This window comes from Micropterus salmoides, unplaced genomic scaffold (genome assembly GCF_014851395.1).
Source record: "Micropterus salmoides isolate LMB-PRFRI ecotype aquatic unplaced genomic scaffold, ASM1485139v1 Ms_hic_scaffold_1, whole genome shotgun sequence".
In the NCBI taxonomy this organism is placed as follows: domain Eukaryota; kingdom Metazoa; phylum Chordata; class Actinopteri; order Centrarchiformes; family Centrarchidae; genus Micropterus; species Micropterus salmoides.
This window is the reverse complement of record NW_024040040.1, coordinates 59379046-59398358: the sequence shown is the minus strand read 5'-3', so window position 1 is coordinate 59398358 and position 19313 is coordinate 59379046. Positions and strand designations below refer to the sequence as shown.

At 39.1% G+C, this 19313-nt stretch overlaps 1 protein-coding gene across 1 annotated transcript in view; it reads left to right on the top strand.

Annotated features, from left to right (window-relative positions):
* The first annotated feature begins 1323 nt into the window (after positions 1-1323).
* Positions 1324-19313, top strand: part of LOC119914465 (P2X purinoceptor 3-like) — a 44385-nt gene continuing 26395 nt past the window's right edge. The window contains 9 exon segments of the mRNA XM_038733781.1: positions 1324-1448; positions 4429-4564; positions 4662-4733; positions 7437-7506; positions 10130-10223; positions 10608-10685; positions 10773-10914; positions 18008-18144; positions 18590-18683. Of these exon segments, the coding sequence (XP_038589709.1) occupies positions 1327-1448; positions 4429-4564; positions 4662-4733; positions 7437-7506; positions 10130-10223; positions 10608-10685; positions 10773-10914; positions 18008-18144; positions 18590-18683 (945 nt within the window). The 5' untranslated portion in view covers positions 1324-1326.

Genomic DNA, 19313 nt, shown 5'->3' with positions numbered 1-19313 from the left:
CTCTGCTTGTGTTTGTGGTTTTGTGACCAACCGTAAACTGGTAAGTACGGGGTTTATCTACAGTTATACAAGAGTTAGTTTAGCTTAATGGCAGAAATTATACTGTGATCTGCCCATGTTTACACCATAATCCTAATAAAAAACGTCTTTTACAATCTTTAAAATCAATACACCTTAAAAGGACTCCAAGCGGACAGTTCCATGGCCATTTTATTAAATGATCTGACCTCCAGTGCAGTGGATTGGTAAACTTGGAACAACATTTCCTCCTTCCAATTTCTTTCCATCCGTATCCCATCCCATCTTGTTTTCCATCCTCCTCTTATTGTCTCTTCTCTTATCCTATTCCCTTATTTTAGAAAGAAAGAACGAGACAGAGACACAATAATATTTTATCACTTCCTGGTTCTAATTCAATGGCAGTGCATTATCGACTCACCATAAGTGACTTCTTTTTAATGGAGGCATTCAGAGTCTTGATGGCATTAGACTGAAGGCAGCTTTGATGCTATATTGAATTAGTGTGAAATGTTATCTCCTGGATATGGTTTGTGGTGTGCATTCAGATGTAGAGACTGATACATGGGACTGATCATACAAAAAGCCTTTCATACAAAAAGCCTTTCATACAAAATGAGTTCTGAACATTAATCTCTCAGCTTTGACTGAAAATCTATTTTTACTTTTAGTCAACACTCTTATTACAATACAACTTTTTTCCAATTGACCGTGAACGTCCATGGTATTCTGAGCAGAAAGAGGGAGGTGGACTTTGAGAAGTCATCGAGGGGGAAACCAAAGAGTCAGAGATAAACGAGAAAAGAGAGAGAGAGGAAATAAGAAAGAGACCAGCAGAGACCAGCAGAGTGGGTGAAAAAGGAGAGAAAGAAAGATGTTTAATTGTTGACTAGTAAGTCAACATGATACATTAAGCTGGAAGTTAGAGCAAGAGAGCATCAGCTGAAAGTAGGTGCCACTGAACTACAGGAATTTCTTAACTGTGTGTTCAGAAGACGGCTCAACCTATTCCATGAAGAAGAAGTCGAGATACAGTCCTTGGATGTCTTGATACTGCTCTCAGTGTTGGATCTGAAATATCGATTTCTTTTTTTCTTCAACACAAAATAATAGTGAAGATGTCAGCCGCATTTGGGGACAGCAATCTGTTATTACTGTAGGTAACAGCTACTTCATTTGGAGTTTACATCCATAATCCACACATTTTTTTAGATTCATATCACAAGTCATATCACATACAGAAGTGTTTTTGTATTTCTTCACACATACAGAAGTGTTTTTGTATTTCTTCACACACATAGTGCTAGTATGTGGTCTTGTATAACAGACTTCTTCACCTACGAAACCACCATGTCGGTGGTAGTGAAGAGCTGGACCATCGGCATCATTAACCGTGTCGTCCAACTCCTCATCATCACTTATTTCATTGGGTGAGTATTTCCCTTCATTCTGGTGTGTTTTTAAGATTTTCCAGTATTTACTTTGGCCTGGTTGGATGAAACAGCTAAAACTAACAGAAATGTATATTCATATATATATATAATCAGGCATTTATATTTAATTTAATTCATTAGGTATTGATTATTCTGTCACACAGACGCTGCTTTATTAAAGCTAAAAATGCTGCCCTTTTATCATTTTTATAACCGTATAGTAGCATAGCTGTTATTCCACCATTGTAAAGTACCGTAAAACTTCAATTACTAGCAGAGTCCCAAATAGCCGCCTACCTCCTTTACTGGCCTGGTGAGGGAACACATTTTGACAAATAAACGCCTGCCTTAATTAAACGCCTGGTCTGGTTTTTATAGAAGTTCTTTGGATGTATAAAACCTCTTAAACCCCGCGGGGTCGCCCGCTTTAGCTGCTTCTAAGCTGATTAGATCGTTAATACAAATATTAATGTTTAAATGTATGATCAATATGCTGAACATCATTAGATAGGTTAGATTCTCCACAATACCACTGTCAAGTTCATTTAATGGAAACAACAAGACCCAAAGTCTAATTATTCTAGATTTACCGGTGTAACCTGCATGGCTACAAGAGAGGAAAAGGGGAAAAAAGTGCTGACTCGTTAACTTTGAAGCGCTCGTTAAGTCCGCTCTTAAGCCCGAATGTGTCCGTTCCTTGATTATTTAATATATTCCTTTAGTCTGTAAGGGTCCACTGATCAAAAGAATCAAGCCATGCATTTATACTTGTGTGTAGGTGTGTCCATCATTCTGCAATTACACCCCCAAACGCTAGTCGGCAGCGTCCACTGTGTTGACTTTTGCCGGCCGAGCAGGCTAACTTCTGGTTTAGTGCTCCGCTAATGTAAATGGGGAAAAAATTGTATATGTGCGGCTGGTGTAGCCCTTTCAAATGTTACTGAACGAATGGATCACATTCTGATAGCAAAATGAGTCATTTTGCTCGGGTTGCAACGGTCAAATATATTGATTCACTGTGTTACAGCCGCCGTTTTGGCTGCTAGTAAATGTTACTTTAAAGTGCAGGGTACTTCCGGTCAGCTCGGAGGCATTGCGAGGCTACCCAGCCGACCAATCACAGAGCTTAGGGTCTGTGTCGACTCGACATGTAGTTACATTTTTGAGGAGGTGCACGTCAGGCGACGGCATAGCCTCTGCGTAGCCCCGTAGCCTACGCCGTCACATACGGCGTCGATTTGGCGCAGAAGTATAAATTGAACTTTAGAAGTCCGGCCCAGATTGCCACAAAGATTTCTTTGTTCTTTTCAAGCCACACACGCGAAGCACTGCGACTTCGGTTTTTGTTTTATTTATTCTTTTCTTTTCTTTTGTTTGTTAAAAGTTATCAGACCGTTTCAGGCGCGCTACTTTGAATTCAAGAACGACCAAGTTCGTTTAAGCTATATTGTAGTCGAGTGAACTTATACTGCTCCCACCAAAGTTCGGACCTAGCCACGTGCGTCTGTCACACCAGCAGTAACCCAAAGGACATCAAAACCACAACTAAACCCAGCTCACAGCCTACCACTGCAAGTTTTCTTCAAACCAAGCCAACTGAGGGCGGACCTCCGGAGAAATTCCCTGGCAGAGAAAGTGACCGGCAGATGGTGTTAACCGTCTCGACCGAGAACGCACAAAGTTCAGCCAGCGTGAGGCCGGCCCGAACACCAACCGGCTGGAGAAACAACAAGCAGTAAGGAACCAGAGGCATTCTGTGGTTGAGTTGATGTCCAATACTCTTTTAATCCGTTAGTTTAATTCTAGCCAACTAACTAACTTGCGTTTATTGGTTCTCTTGCCTCCTTAGACTCAAATCTTTTCCACAATAGACCACTAAATCCACATTTAACTCCATCATTTTCATTGATAGCTCATGTTTGTTTAATCATTATTGTTGTATGTCTTTGATATATTTAAACTCACTTTATATCCACCTTTTGTTAGTTAATAAATTTCACCGTAATCACAGGAAGTGTGTGTGTGCATTGTTTGACTCCAGGTCACTGTAATGGAAGATTTACGCCTTCGATATGAGATTGACTGATTGATTTTATAGAAATGATTAAGCAGTTACTACTAACTGATCACTAGGAATAATTGTGTAATTATTAAACCCATAACGTTTCCTAGGGAGTCCGGAAACTGAATTTCCGGTGGTTTCCCCGAAAACGAGATATTTATGAATTATATTTAGAATATTAATATTCATAATTTGTATTAAAAGTAAAGTAGATATGCTATATAGTTTTTTATACAGTTAAAATTCAATTGTAGGCAGGGATTTTAGGTTTGATTGTTTTGCTATTTGTAGTTTATCATCAAAATTATAACTAGTGTGTATTACAGGATATATGATAATGATAATGTATTCAAATTAACATTCATTTAAGTAGAAGATCAAGTTGACATTTACACATGTAATTTTCTTCTGTTTTATAACTATGTAAGGATGCACAAAACCTTTACATTTTCCCACAAACTGTCATTTTAACAGTAATAGTATCTCAGACTTCAAGCCCTGCAACTGAAGATGTCCCAGCCAGGTGTCAGCTGCCACACAAACATTAACACCGGCACATTCACCAAAGCTCTCAAACTAACAAGTGAACTAGGTGTGGCTTATTTTCAGTGATTTCAGGTCACTGCTCATTCAGTCTATAGCAGTTGACAACAGCAAGGGGTGAGACAAAAATGAGCAACAGACAGCAGCATTAGCTTGTAGCCTAGCTAATTCAGTGATTGGCAGTGATACATGAACAGGACTCACTGCATCTTAAATTGAGATCTGAAAGAAGCAATACACAAGATTTTCTGTTTTTGGTTAAAGCAATGTCATAATGTTTCTGTCAGCTTGGCCCTACTGTACTGCACAGGTTTAACATTTCAGTTTAGGCTAAATGACACATTTTGTGTTATTTGTGTGTGTGTGCTTGAGGTGGGTGTTTGTCAATGAGAAGGCCTACCAGGTGAGAGACACAGCTATTGAATCCTCAGTGATGACCAAAGTCAAAGGTTTGGGAATCTACAACGACAAGGTCATGGATGTTGCAGACTACGTCACTCCTACACAGGTATGGATGACAGATGGATGGGTGGACAGATTAGATGACTGACAGTAAGATACAGTGATGGCGATTATACTATAATATTTATATTTGTTTTTTGCAGGGAGCTTCAGTCTTTTGCATCATCACCAAAATGATCACTACAGAGAACCAAGTCCAAGGATACTGCCCAGAGGTCAGCTACTGTCAGTACTATTACCCCAATACGCCCACCATTATTACGGCCTCAGAATCATCAATACTAGGGGTGGTGATGCCACAGTGGATAAAGCACATGTCACTGGTGTGGTAGTCCTTGGTTCAATTCCCCACTGTGACACACCAATGGTGTCCCTGGGCAAGATACTTAACCCCTAGGTGCTCCAGACCTCTGACGTATATAGCAATTGTAAGTCGCTTTGGATAAAAGCCATTACAACCATTGTACATTAAAACCTCTCAGTTCATTTTTGATTTCCAAGGGTTGTTATCAACGGACACAGACCAAAGTGCCTCTGGGCGCAATTGGATAAACGTACAACCAGTCAGAGCAATGAAACGTGTGATGAGTTGGGGCGGTGTTGGTGGCATGGTCACAAACTTATATACAGGTGCTGGTCATATAATTAGAATATCATCAAAAAGTTGATTTATTTTAGTAATTCCATTCAAAAAGTGAAACTTGTATAATGTATACATTCATTCCACACAGGACTGATATATTTCAAGTGTTCATTCCTTTTAATTTTGATGATTATAACTGACAACTAATGAAAACCCCCAAATCAGTATCTCAGAAAATTAGAATATTGTGAAAAGGTTCAATATTGAAGACACCTGGTGCCACACTCTAATCAGCTAATTAACTGAAAACACCTGCAAAGGCCTTTAAATGGTCTCTCAGTCTAGTTCTGTAGGCTACACAATCATGGGAAAGACTGCTGACTTGACAGCTGTCCAAAAGACGACAATTGACACCTTGCACAAGGAGGGCAAGACACAAAAGGTCATTGCTAAAGAGGCTGGCTGTTCACAGAGCTCTGTGTCCAAGCACATTAATAGAGAGGTGAAGGGAAGGAAAAGATGTGGTAGAAAAAAGTGTACAAGCAATAGGGATAACTGCACCCTGGAGAGGATTGTGAAACAAAACCCATTCAAAAATGTGGGGGAGATTCACAAAGAGTGGACTGCAGCTGGAGTCAGTGCTTCAAGAACCACCACGCACAGACGTATGCAAGACATGGGTTTCAGCTGTTGCATTCCTTGTGTCAAGCCACTCTTGAACAAGACACAGCGTCAGAAGCGTCTCGCCTGGGCTAAAGACAAAAAGGACTGGACTGCTGCTGAGTGGTCCAAAGTTATGTTCTCTGATGAAAGGAAATTTTGCATTTCCTTTGGAAATCAAGGTCCCAGAGTCTGGAGGAAGAGAGGAGAGGCACAGAATCCACGTTGCCTGAAGTCCAGTGTAAAGTTTCCACAGTCAGTGATGGTTTGGGGTGCCATGTCATCTGCTGGTGTTGGTCCACTGTGTTTTCTGAGGTCCAAGGTCAACGCAGCCGTCTACCAGGAAGTTTTAGAGCACTTCATGCTTCCTGCTGCTGACCCTGCTGCTGGGCTCTCATAACACCTGAGCAGTGCCACAGACTGATCGACTCCATGCCACGCCGCATTGCTGCAGTAATTCAGGCAAAAGGAGCCCCAACTAAGTATTGAGTGCTGTACACGCTCATACTTTTCATGTTCACACTTTTCAGTTGGCCAACGTTTCTAAAAATCCTTTTGTTGTATTGGTCTTAAGTAATATTCTAATTTTCGGAGATACTGAATTTGGGATTTTCATTAGTTGTCAGTTTTAATCATCACAATTAAATGAAATAAACATTTGAAATATATCAGTCTGTGTGTAATGAATGAATATAATATCCAAGTTTCACTTTTTGAATGGAATTACTGAAATAAACCAACTTTTTGATATTCTAATTATATGTGTATATACTTCTATATATACTGTCCATATCAATGATATGGACAATATGAGATATATACTGTATATATATAGTTCAGCTGTAATATGATTCAGACTTCATTCAATATATTCTGACTTCATTGTGCGTGTGTGTGTGTGTGTGTATATATATCTCATATTACAGTTAAACAGTACAGTAAAATGTACAGTACCTTCACTCATATTTATTCAGCACTGCCTAGTTTGATCCGAATTTCGTGAGTCTGCTGCATTGCACTGAATGCAGGTCCAGACCTACAACCAATCAGAGAAGTCAAACTTTTAAAATCTAGACCAATGGCTCTCCACTAGTGATGTGCGGATCGATACTAAAGTATCGATATTTCTGATACCAACGTTTCCTGCTCTAGGATCGATACTCATATAAAAGGATCGATAACTAAACTCAGTAATTTGGAGTGAGTGTGTGTTTTATCATAAATATCTTACTGTCAATAGGATGCACTAACTATACTCGGTAGATAGGAACTACTTTTCCTTCCGCCTGTCAAAGTCATGCTTGTGCTACAGCTCTGTGATGGAGCTTCTTTGAAGTGAGCCGCTGCAGCCCTTTACATTTCCCGCGATTGAATACTGACTCTGGCTGACTGTAGAAACAGTCACGTCTGGCTGTGTTTTAGCTGTGAAGGTAATAATGACATTGATAATGTCATTTTCTGATCTCCACCAACTCCTGAAAAAAACATATTTTAATCTCTTTAGCAGCTGCTAAATGCTCCACTATGTTCACCAGCTTCTCACTAACTTTGTCTGTCTGCCTGCCGAGAAACCATGAACTTAAAGACAGTAAAAAAGGTTAGGGTTGATGCAGCTTTAATCTGTGTGTGTGTGTGTGTGTGTGTGTGTGTGTGTGTATGATTTTGTGTTACCCAGAGTGAGAAAAGGTATAATTGTGCCAAAGACATTGACTGCACAAAGCACCTCAACAAGCCAGGAAATTGTGGTGAGATCTTCTCTCTGTCTTTTTCTTTTCCTTTCTACTTTAAAGTATTTGATGACAGTTTTATAATTAGAGGTCCAAGCAGTGAAGCTGCTGGAGTGTACTGGATCTGTTAAGCTTATTAGGGGTCCAAGCAACGAAGCGTTTTGGCCTATAACTTTTAAACCATAAGTCTCAGAAACAAAATTTTTTTTCCTGGAATCTGTGGGTCCATATGAACCTAAGCCACACCCAGTTGCACCTGGACATATTTTGACAATTATGACAATTTTGACAATTTTTTTTATTTGAGCAATCGCCATCACACGTTTAGAAACAAAAAAGTACTTTTCCCCCCTGGACCAATAAAAAGTACTTAACATTTTTAAATATTTAAGGTCAAAATTACATAAATGCCCATAAATCAAAATTGGCTTCAGTTATTGTAACCAAACTTGTTACAAGTGTTCTGATGCTAGTTCTGAGCGTTTATTAGTCCTTAGATAGTCTGACATTAGGAGGCTCGTAATCGGCTGCGTGGATTCGTACAAAAGTTACAAATACCTAAGTCTGGCAAGTGATGTCATTGCCTCATGTTGTGTGAAGTTGTGTAAAAGGTTACACTGTATGTATAGTGTCCAGTGGTTGTGCAAATTCTGTGTTTCTTTTAGATCCAAAGGTTGTGAGTTTGAACCCTGCTAAGGCAGTACTCAATAAAGTTGTATGTTAAAAAAAATGCAGATGCACACTCTCTCTTCCTCTGTTTTTAGTCAACTCAAATCTTTAGCTTTCATTCACAGTTCAAAACTGCCTTTATCTCACAAACACAAATACTTACAAAAACAACATTGATTTGAGTGAAACCGTTTCAACATTTTCTTCAGCATGTTCAATTAATTGTATAAAATTTGGTTAGGATTGGCGAAAAAGGAGTTGTTTATAAGCACAAACTCTCATCTCCATCTATATTGCAGTAAAAATTTTACCATAGTTCCTAGAGAGCTTTTTCAACACATCTGTTTGCCTCTATGCCTATGGTCAAGAAGTGAGTCAAAAGTGACATTTAGTGGCCCACTATTATTATAATTTAATCATTTGTAAAAAACCAAAACAATACACCTGAAACCAACATTTGATTTAACTAATGCATGTTGTGTGTTTTCATTCTTCTTCTTCTTCTTTCTCATTGGGGTCATATTAATTTGAAGGTTGCCTATTGTGACCCTGTGGACATTTTTTATTTTTCTCTGCCAAAAAAAATAAGACCTAGAAACACAAATATTGGCAGGTGGGTTCCAAATTCCACCTACAACTCAAGCACACACAATGACACTCACTGACCTCAAGGTTATGCTAATAATAATAATAATAATAATAATCATCATCAAGTTTACATATTCACAGTTATCTCAAAGTGCATCTGGGCCCGTATTTATCAAGCTTCTCAGAATTACTCATAAGAACACTGCTCTCCTTCTTCTTGGCTCAAAGCTGTGCTTAAAAGTTAGTTATCATGCATCATAGTCCTAATTTGAGTGAAGTGTAGTACTAAATCTTAAGTGTCAGTCTTAGTGCTGATTTACGACACTTTGCTGTGCTGCAAAAAGGATTTTGGATGATGACCAAAGGACCAATCACTGAAGAGATTTCCTTATTTAAGAATATTCTAGATTCTTAATTTTCAAGATAATAAATTATGATATAGGCCTACACATTAATAAATGAAATATAAAAAAGTGTATCCTTATATGAGCTCCATCAAATGCGCCTAGTACTCCTGTATTGCCGGCAATATGAACTGAGTTTGCTTCTGTCGGATTATGGGGGGTGTTGTTGGGAAGTCGATGAAACGCCTAAGTGCCATAATTCTTTCCATGACTATTCAGCTTATTGATGGTTGTGTCGGCCAAAATCATCAGCATTGCTGCGTTTGTCCTGTGGCAAATAAATGAAGCGTCATCACCACCTTCGCTTTAACTGAAAAAGCATTACTGCAACCTAGTCCAACCTAGTCTAATTAAGTGTCTTTCGTCAAATAATTCAGAAACAATATTCCTCTCCTGAAAGATGCATGTCTCTATCTCCACAGGGCCATCACAAGCCCTACTGGCAGCTCCTAACCACTTGAGAGACCTCTCGAGCTGTCTTAAATAACTGGGAGTAAGAGTGATTCTTAGCTTTAAGAAATTTGATAACTTGCTTTTATTCTTAAGTTTAAATGTACGAGTAAATTTCATGAATTCTAAGCACTTAAAATCCTGTTTTTGATATTTCACCAGAAACTGCTAGACCAATCATCCCAAAATTTTAAGGTCATAAACTCTATAAGCTACATCAAATACCTCAACATAGCATCAGCGAACAACAATGACCACAATAACTTATTGGAAAGAACACAGAGTTTGTCTATTAATAGTTTATTTGTGTTTACCATTTTTACTATTGCTTTTATATTAATGTATATTGTCTGCTATGTATCAGAAGGAAGTTACAAAATCAATTTCTACCTATCTATCTTGTACCTTGTACTTGTACCTTGTTATTACGCTAATGCATACAGTGTATGTGTTGAATTAATACTTCAGAACTGGTATTCACTTATTTTTGCTTTTCCAGTTTGCATATAAGCTTTTCTTTTCCTGCTCAGGAATTCTTACAGGGAAATGTGTTCCTTTCAACACCACAGTCAACAGATGTGAGATAAAAGGATGGTGTCCTGCCGAAATCGACACCATCAAGACGTAAGACAATCCTGGAAAGTGATGGAGAGCTTTTTACAAGGCTTTACAATCACTGTTCTGTACTGTTATACTAATGTCAGACACATCTCTGTTGGGGCAGCTCACTTAGTCACTAACCTAGTAACATTTATCATGCAGATAGTTTAAGTTTTCATTGTCCCGCTTTTGAGATAATCGAGAAGGCAGGCCTTCGCCACACTACAGTGGATTTAAACTGAATTGTATCCATTGGTAGAAATCTGAGCCTTGACACATTGTAAAAAGCAAAGACAACTTTGTGTGCTGACTTTGTGCGGCTGAAGAAAAATAACACATTTAAACACAATACTGTTTGTGTGTTGGTCTTTTCTGTTGTTCTGTGCCCCCCCTTCCCCTCTCTGTCAGTACGCCAATGATGGAAGTTGAGAATTTTACCATTTTCATTAAGAATAGCATCCGCTTCCCAACCTTCAACTACACCAAGTATGACAACTATAATTCTAAATATGATGATGATGATGATAATGAAATCTGACATGTTGAAATGATGATATGTGTCTATGTGTGCAGAGGAAACTTCCTTCCTACCATCACTGATGATTACATCAAAAAATGTAACTTTGACATGGTCAACAACACCTACTGCCCCATCTTCAGAGTGGGAGATGTCGTCCGCTACGCACAGCAGAACTTCACTAAACTGGTAGACAAGGTAGAGTCAAGAGATACTTTTAAGGTTTTGGGGGCAAGTTCAAGTCATGTCTTTGTAAGAAAATTCAAAAGTCAAGGCAGATGATTTCCTGGGCCCGTATCAAGCTTCTCAGACTTATTCATAAGCACACTGCTAAGAACTGACTTAAAAGTAAAAGAATTCTTGGCTCAAAGCTGCACTTAAAAGTTAATTATCAAGCATCTCAGACCTAATTTCAGTGAAGTGTAGGATTAAATCTTAATTGTCTGATTCACGACACTTGCTGTGCTGCAAACAGGATTTTGGATGACGTATGATGTAGGCAAGGACCAATCACTGAATAGATTTCCTTATTTAAGAAAATTCTCAAATAAATTCACATTGAATGGTGAAATTCAACACATTTACATTCAACACAAATTTGACAATAAATCATTTTCAAGAGAATACATTATAACATTGGAAATGAAAGATAAAAAAGTCGATCTTTAAATGAGCGCCATCAATTGCGCCTACAACTCCTGTGAAGCTGGCTCAGTGGTCAGAAGACAATAAAGGCACTATACAAGTACAGTTCATTTACCATTAGAAACCATTACAAATGTTTGTTAAATGTTTGTTAAATAATTGACATCATTCCTGTGCATAGGTCTAACAACTAAACACTTAAAGATCTGTTTCCTGAACCGAACCAATGCGACAATAATACATTGTTTAAAATTTCCAACTGGTCCTGTTTGCGTTCACAAACCTCAAATAGTCCTGAAACTGTAAACAAAAGCCATGTGGTGGAAATGTCAGTAAATTAATGGTCAGCACCATCAGGTTCATGTTGGTCTGGAGCCCATATCAGTAGACTTTAGTGGGCCATCGATATGAACATCATTATTAAATTATTTAACAATTCAAGCAATTGGAGGAAGAAACTCTGCATCAAACGGTCTTATCACAGAAGTAGACTTTGTTTACAGAATCCAAATGTATGTCCTTGAATGAATTAATTAATAAAAATAAAAATAATAATCTTTATTTATAGAGCAAAGACAATGAAAACAAACAAATAAGATCCACGGTAAAAGCAGGAAGAAACTTAAGAAATTGGCTCAGGAGAAGAACGGGTTGCCCACTAATCGGAAAAACCACTGGTCAGGGATTAGTGGGCAACCACTAATTGGAATCCCTCAGTGGCTCAGTGTATGAATGTGTGTGAATGATTGAATGCGAGCGTAAAGCGCTTGTGTTGTCAGAACACTAGAAAGGCACTATACAAATACAGAGCATTTACAAAGACCACATTTACATAGCCAAATGGTCCTATTGTTTAGCCTCACAATGCCATTGGATACTAAATGTGTTTGTAGGCCAAAAGGCCATGAACCCCCCCAGCTGTTTATTGCTGCTGTTCGGCTGGTTGTCTTTTACTATTATTATTATTTTTATTGTTTTTTTGTTTGTGTTTGTTTGTTGTTGTTTTTCTCCTCCCCAAGCCCCCCTCTCTGTTCCACAGCTTTTCCCTGTTGTCCCCACCCTCCATCCCCCTTTCCCCCTTCTCTTACAGGTGTTGTCCTTTCTCTGTGCTGTCTGTTTGTGCCCCCCCCCATCCCCTGTCTGCCCCCCTGTCCGGCCCGGTGACAAATCAATACATAATTAAATAAATAATAAAACAGACATTTTAATACTCTCTTGTTAAAGTAAAATCTGTCTGGCACAATATGGTATCCAGGTCATTATACTATATACCAGGCTGCTGGGCAGGACAGGTTTAAAAAATAAATAAATAAATAAATAAATAAGAACGGATGGTCCTTTCGCTCCCTGAGCAGGGTACCAGTTACTCACCAATGGTGAACAGTTCAAACGTCCCCTCACTGTTTCAGGCAGGCGACCGTCTACTCTCAGTCCCACTGATATTGATGTAGAAGAAGAAGAAGAGACCACTCCTTAGGTAGTCCCAGCGGTGATGATGAAGAAAAGGAGAAAACTCCCACCTCAGTGCCAGTGATAGCCAGAGGTGCACCCGTGTTTTTCTGGTCACACGGGGCGCTATCTGGTGTTCTGTCCGGGCCTCAAAGTCCACACACACACACACGGCAAGCAAGCCGTGAGATACTATGCTAATTAGCCTACCGGCCGAAGTTAGCTCAGAGATACACGGTAATGTCCACAGCAGACTCTCAAACACACTTCTCTTAAATGAGTCAGGCTCTACACTCTAATATTTGTCTTGGTTCGCAGCTATTCACCACTCAAAATACAGTCGCACACTCACACTGCGGTGTCTACTTCTCTCACGTCTCCCTTGTTTTTTTCTCCTCCAGTTCCTCTGACTACTAGTCCCGCCCCTAACAAATCATACCTTTTAGAAGCTGGATGTCTCTGTCAATGGACTAATCAAAGGCACATAAATAAAAGCAGCAGGTTAATATGTCTCACCTCGTGTTGAGTGATGTACGTTCTAAACAAACTGTGAAAACACTGTCCCCTTAAAGGAACAGCGCCTCCTATAGTAACAATGTAGGGTTTACACTGCTGTGTTTAAATTAGCTCTGGGGTTTAACCCAGGGGCTACATTAAATTGCTGTCAAACCAGACACCAAGATTTTTAGCAACAGGCCTGACATGATCCACTAGGGACCAGCAGATGGCAGCATTTGCTTTGCTTTGCTTTGCTGGGAGTTCATGACCAGGATCTCTGTTTTGTCTGAGTTCAGTAAGAGGAAATTATGTGAAATCCAATTTGTGACATCACAGAGGCAGTCAGTAAGTGAACTCAGCATTCCAGGGTCTGTGGATCTGACAGCAGGTACATCTGTGTGTCATCAGCATAAACATGAAAAGAAACACCATGTGGATACACCATTCTGGATAATATGTCCAAGGGGAAGCATATACAAGTAAAATAAAATGGACCCCTGAGGAACTCCATATTCAACCAAACAGAATGTAAAGACATAGTTATTCACAGGCACAGAACCTCCTATTGGACAGGTATGATGAAAACCATTCTAAAGCTGTACCAGAGATCCCCACCCTGTGCCTCAGTCTGTCTAACATGATGCTGCCCAAAGTCTCCAGTCCTGTCTTTTGTGACTTAATTCTGACTTAAGTCTAAAGTCAAGTTGCAAGACCTTGTGACTACTATCATGAGCAGGATTTTTTTTTATAGACTCTAATAAAAAACAAAAACATCCCTCTAAATCATCACCTATGACCCACTAGAATTGTGTGGCGGTATCTGTATCTGCAGAGACCCTGCCATCTGAATGTACAGAGATCACACCTGTCGGGGTCAAATTGACCACTATAAGCAGATGATTATTAGGTTTTATTTCTAACATCTGTATATTTATTCAATGAAAATTAAGTAATGAAATAGACAGTCGCTCTATTTACTTAATTTTATTGACTGTTTCAAAACAGTACACCTTTTCAAATGTACAAATAAAATCACTGTACTGTGTGTAATTCAAATACACTATACAGTAATATTCAATTCAGTTTTATTTATATAGTGCTATTCAATATCCACACAAAAATACAAAAACAGTAAAAGTGGTACAGGCAGAAAAGTAATAATTGTACTGGTAATTAATGATGATAATAATAATAATAATAATAGTAATTATAGGAGTGGGTGTCAAGCAGGAAGAGCAAGAGACCACTGAACTCGTATAATTACCTCTATTTTTCAGCTGGGCTAAAATCGCTGATCTGTTTTCAACTATTTCTCTTATTTTCTTACTGGGTGCACCCTATTATCAATAACTCAAAATCTCAATCCTCAATATTCACATCCGGTGAATGACCATATTAAACAATACCTGTTTCAATATTATCACTTCACATGTCACATCAACTTTATAATCATTTGCTTTTCACCATATGAGCAATTGCCAAAATCACAATAACCAGGACATCATAGTACACCAAATAAACCGTATGAATTCTGCAGACACCAGGGATGCGTTTCTAAAAACGGATGAGGGAGGTAATTGTCCATTCAAAGTCCAAAAAAAAAAGTAGAGTTAGAAAGTGTGGGGTTGTGCAAGTGGTGCTAGACAGTGAGTGTAAAAGTGTTGCTGGTTATCCTACTAATGTGGCAGGAGAGGGGTAAGATCAGTAGTCCTTAGCTCAGAGTTCCTCACTTCAGCGATCTTCAATCCAGGGATCTTGAGTTCTCATCTGGGTTGGCTCGCCATCAACTTTAACTCAGCTCTCCGAAAAAAACCTGGCCAGCAGTCACTGACACGGCCAGAATAGTTCATTAGTCAATAGCCTTTTCAAACGGGTTTCTCAAGTGTTCCTTTAACCAATATATATATATATAAATGCAAATGGCACAATCACTATTTTTTAAATACGTTTTACATCAAATGAATTACTGAGCAACTTAACAACTTAACAAAGCTTATACATTTTTAAATATAAAGAACAATGTTGCAGAAATTAAAACTATGCAGTGCAAATGCAACAGATTCACCATGAACAATGAAAGAAAATGTCAAACAGATAGTTTAGTTGAAGTCTACAACAGGCTAATTGCACTGTTCATCACTCACTGCTAATTTTGTTAGCTCTAGGCCCATGCACTTGAACTGGCTAGCTTAGCCTAGCATCTTGTGACGCAGCAGTAAATTATTTATTTTTTACATGACTCACGAATTTGGGATTTCTTTGTCATTCGGCAGGTTTCAATGAACAGGGCCTCACACACACACACACACACGCACACACACACACACACACACACACACACACACATCTATAGTCTTAAAACAAAGTCCAGACTGTTATCACTCTCATCTGACAACTTATACGGTTTTATCTGAACTACATTTTTACCGCTCAGAAACATGTCCTCTCCCCACAGTGTCACCCAGTGTCAGCAACGTTTGCTGTAAACCTGCGCTCTGATTTGCTAAGGCACTTCTGTGTTGTTAACCCTTTGTGACATGGGTAAAATAAGGTACTATCAGGGGGGTAAGCCAGAGATCGGAGGCCCAATCCCAACATCCACCCTCACAGACTCACAGACTTTGAGGTGTTCCCAGGAAGTCCGTGAGGCCTTAGGGCTGTCCCACTGTCAAATCGTCAAGTGCGCGAGGGCTCTCTCGCGGACATTTTGAGGCCTTTATAGACCCTTTCTGTAAGTCTGCATTTCTGCAGACAATGGCTGTGTCCGAAATCCCCACTCATTCACTACTCCCTACCCCCTATGTAGGGAGTTGTATGTAGAGCACTATATAGTCAGCTCACGCCATTAATTACGTCATTGCCATTAGACAATCAGTTGTTTCCATCAGCGCAATGCATGATGGTATATAGGGCTTGGTTAGTGACCATCGATTGTTCACTACTATTCAAAATGCATTCTGGGATACATTGATTGGACTATATAGGGTCTAGTAATTCTCAAGCCCAACAGTTCCCACCAAGAGCAAGCACTTGGCGAAACCTCGAGCAGAACCATGGCTCAGGGTGGGCGGCCATCTGCCTCGACCGGTTGGGGATGAATTATAAGAGAAGAACAAAAAATAAACAAACAAGCATCGACACCACGCTGATGTTAAAAGTTTTGAAAGTTTTCTTAACTTAAGATACTGCACAGAACACATGAAGTCAGAGGAATGCAATCACCTTCTTACATATTTAGTTTATTCAACTATTTATTTTAGTTTTTGCTTGATGATGCTGTTTGACCAACAATAGTTTTATTGATTAATTACAAATATATATTAACATTTAGGCTACCTCTCCTCCACTCTGCAGGGCGAGAGCCTGCAGGACTTAAAAATCAGGCAACATCAAATAAAAAGTGCCTCAGCATCGTCAAGGTAACGTGATAAAGTGGCAAAGTGCTGTCCTGTTCCTGTTTACAGCATTTTGAGCCCTTGCAGCCTCTCGCACTCAAATCACTTTCCAAGTGACGTCAGTAAAGTCTGTGAGGGTTCAGGGCTTAGGGGGGGACATTGGGATTGGACCGGACAGTGAAGCCGACCAAAGCCTGCATAGAGGGATCCATGTAGGCCCAAAAATGACGTCAAAACCCTATCCCCTGATCTCCATTCAAATCAGGGGGTGACTTCGTCCAGTAATATACTGTCTATGGGTACTATGACGTCTTTAGGATGGTGCCTGACCATTAAGAGCTTTTTGGTGAGCAAAAGGATTTTAAATTCTTTTGTGGATTTTACAGGGAGCCAGTGCAAAGAAGCTAAGACAGGAGAAATATGATCTGCTGCAGCATTCAGGATCAGCTGAAGAGTTTTAAGGGACTTAAAACAGCTTGATAAAGAATTACAGTAATCCAGCCTAGAAGTGACAAATGCATGGACTAGTTTTTCTGCATCATTTTTAGACAGGATATTTCTGATTTTTGCAATATTACGTAGGTGAAAAAGGTGGTCGGTAGGAGTTAAAGGACATGTCCTGATCAAAGATAACTCTGAGATCAAGGTTTTTACATCCTACAAGGCACACTTGACGTTTAGCTAACTGATTGGTTTCATCTGGCTTGACTGATTATATTAACAGTAACAATAATAATAACAAACCACAAGCTAAAAAATTTAATATTTATTTACAGTCATTATTTGTATTTATTTTCTTTAAATATCCTTTATATTGGGTTTCTGATCAGACAGTTAAGGGGGAAATTATTTGAACTGAAGCAGTACAGTAGAAATAGCTCAATGAGAAGGAGCTGATTAAGATGTTTTCAAACAGTAAGAGTGTCTGAACTTACAAGGCATTGACAATGTGTGCACAGATTAGTTGTCCCCCATTGTCTTAATGCACTGCAGGGACCACCGGCTTCACATCCTCTTGGTGAAACAAATGTTATGAATCACAATGCGCACTGCTATTAAGGCACAGACTCATCCGCAGCTCCCAGTGAACCCTATAAAATGCAGCAATCAGGGTATGGTCAGGCACACGTTTCTTTGTATGTTTATTTTTTTAAGAACGGATGTCACACTACCTCCGGCATAGGAACAAAATGTTTTGTTTTTTGTAACATTTCTTCCAAACATACTAGCCAGTACAAATTGGTTGCTTTTAAATGTAATTCCTAGAAGCCAGTTCATGTGTCTCATTTTGAAAATTCTGTCAGGGAGGAGTGATTGGAATAAAGATCGGCTGGATATGTGATCTGGACAAGTCAGATGACCAGTGTAACCCTTCATACTCATTCACCCGACTGGATGCCATGTCACAGAAGAATGATGTCTCACCTGGCTACAATTTCAGGTATTTACATGGTTGGACTGATATGTTCCATCCACAAACTAGAAACTTAACCATTGGCCAGATTGCATTGAAATCATTGGATATTCATGGTCCCCAGGGAATGATTTCTAATTACCTTTTCTAATTACACCATTACCTTTCTCTAGTAACAGCTGACCAACACCTTTACTAGAAATATAGGAATTTCTAAAGACAAATTGACATGGACAGCTTTCATAAGTCTAGTATCTGAGCCACCTATATGTAAATGAAAAGAGTTACAGGTTGTTAAACTGGATTGTCTTTAAGGACTCTACATAAAAATAAGTATTTTAGCATATGACATATTAATCAAGTAATCAATCAGACTGCATTATATTGTTGTAATTAGTTATTTTGACCACTTGCAAAATGTATGGTTAGATTGATTGATGATGTTTTCCTTGTGATTTGTCTGTTTGTGCAGGTTTGCCAAATATTATAAGATGGATAATGGGACGGACTACCGCACTCTGGTCAAAGCCTATGCTATTAGGTTTGATGTTCTGGTCAATGGAAATGTGAGTATATAGCTTAGTGTGTGTCAGATTTGTGTATCAGGTGCTCATTCTTAATCAATATAACAAGGTTTAAATTGGGGCTGGGCACGTTAATTATTTTATCACATGATAACACCGTATTTTTAATTATTATTTTGAAAGCCCGTTTTCACTGGCTCTGAATACACATACGATCAAACCATGGGTCACAGGAGGGGGTGGATGTTGATCAGCCTGCGAATCACGATTAAAATTTTTTTTTTTTTTTTTTTTTTTTTTTTTTAAACCTGTCCTGCCCAGCAGCCTGGTATAGAGTATAATGACCTGGATACCATATTGTGCCAGACAGATTTTACTTTAACAAGAGAGTATTAAAATACTCCTTTGTCTGTTTTATTATTTATTTAATTATGTATTGATTTGTCACCGGGCCGGACAGGGGGGCAGACACGGGGATGGGGGGGCACAAACAGACAGCACAGAGAAAGGACAACACCTGCAAGAGAAGGGGGAAAGGGGGATGGAGGGTGGGGACAACAGGGAAAAGCTGTGGGAAACACCAATTGCAGAAAGCAACGAAACCTGCAAGAGAACAGAGAGGGGGGCTTGGGGAGGAGAAAAACAACAACAAACAAACACAAACAAAAAAAA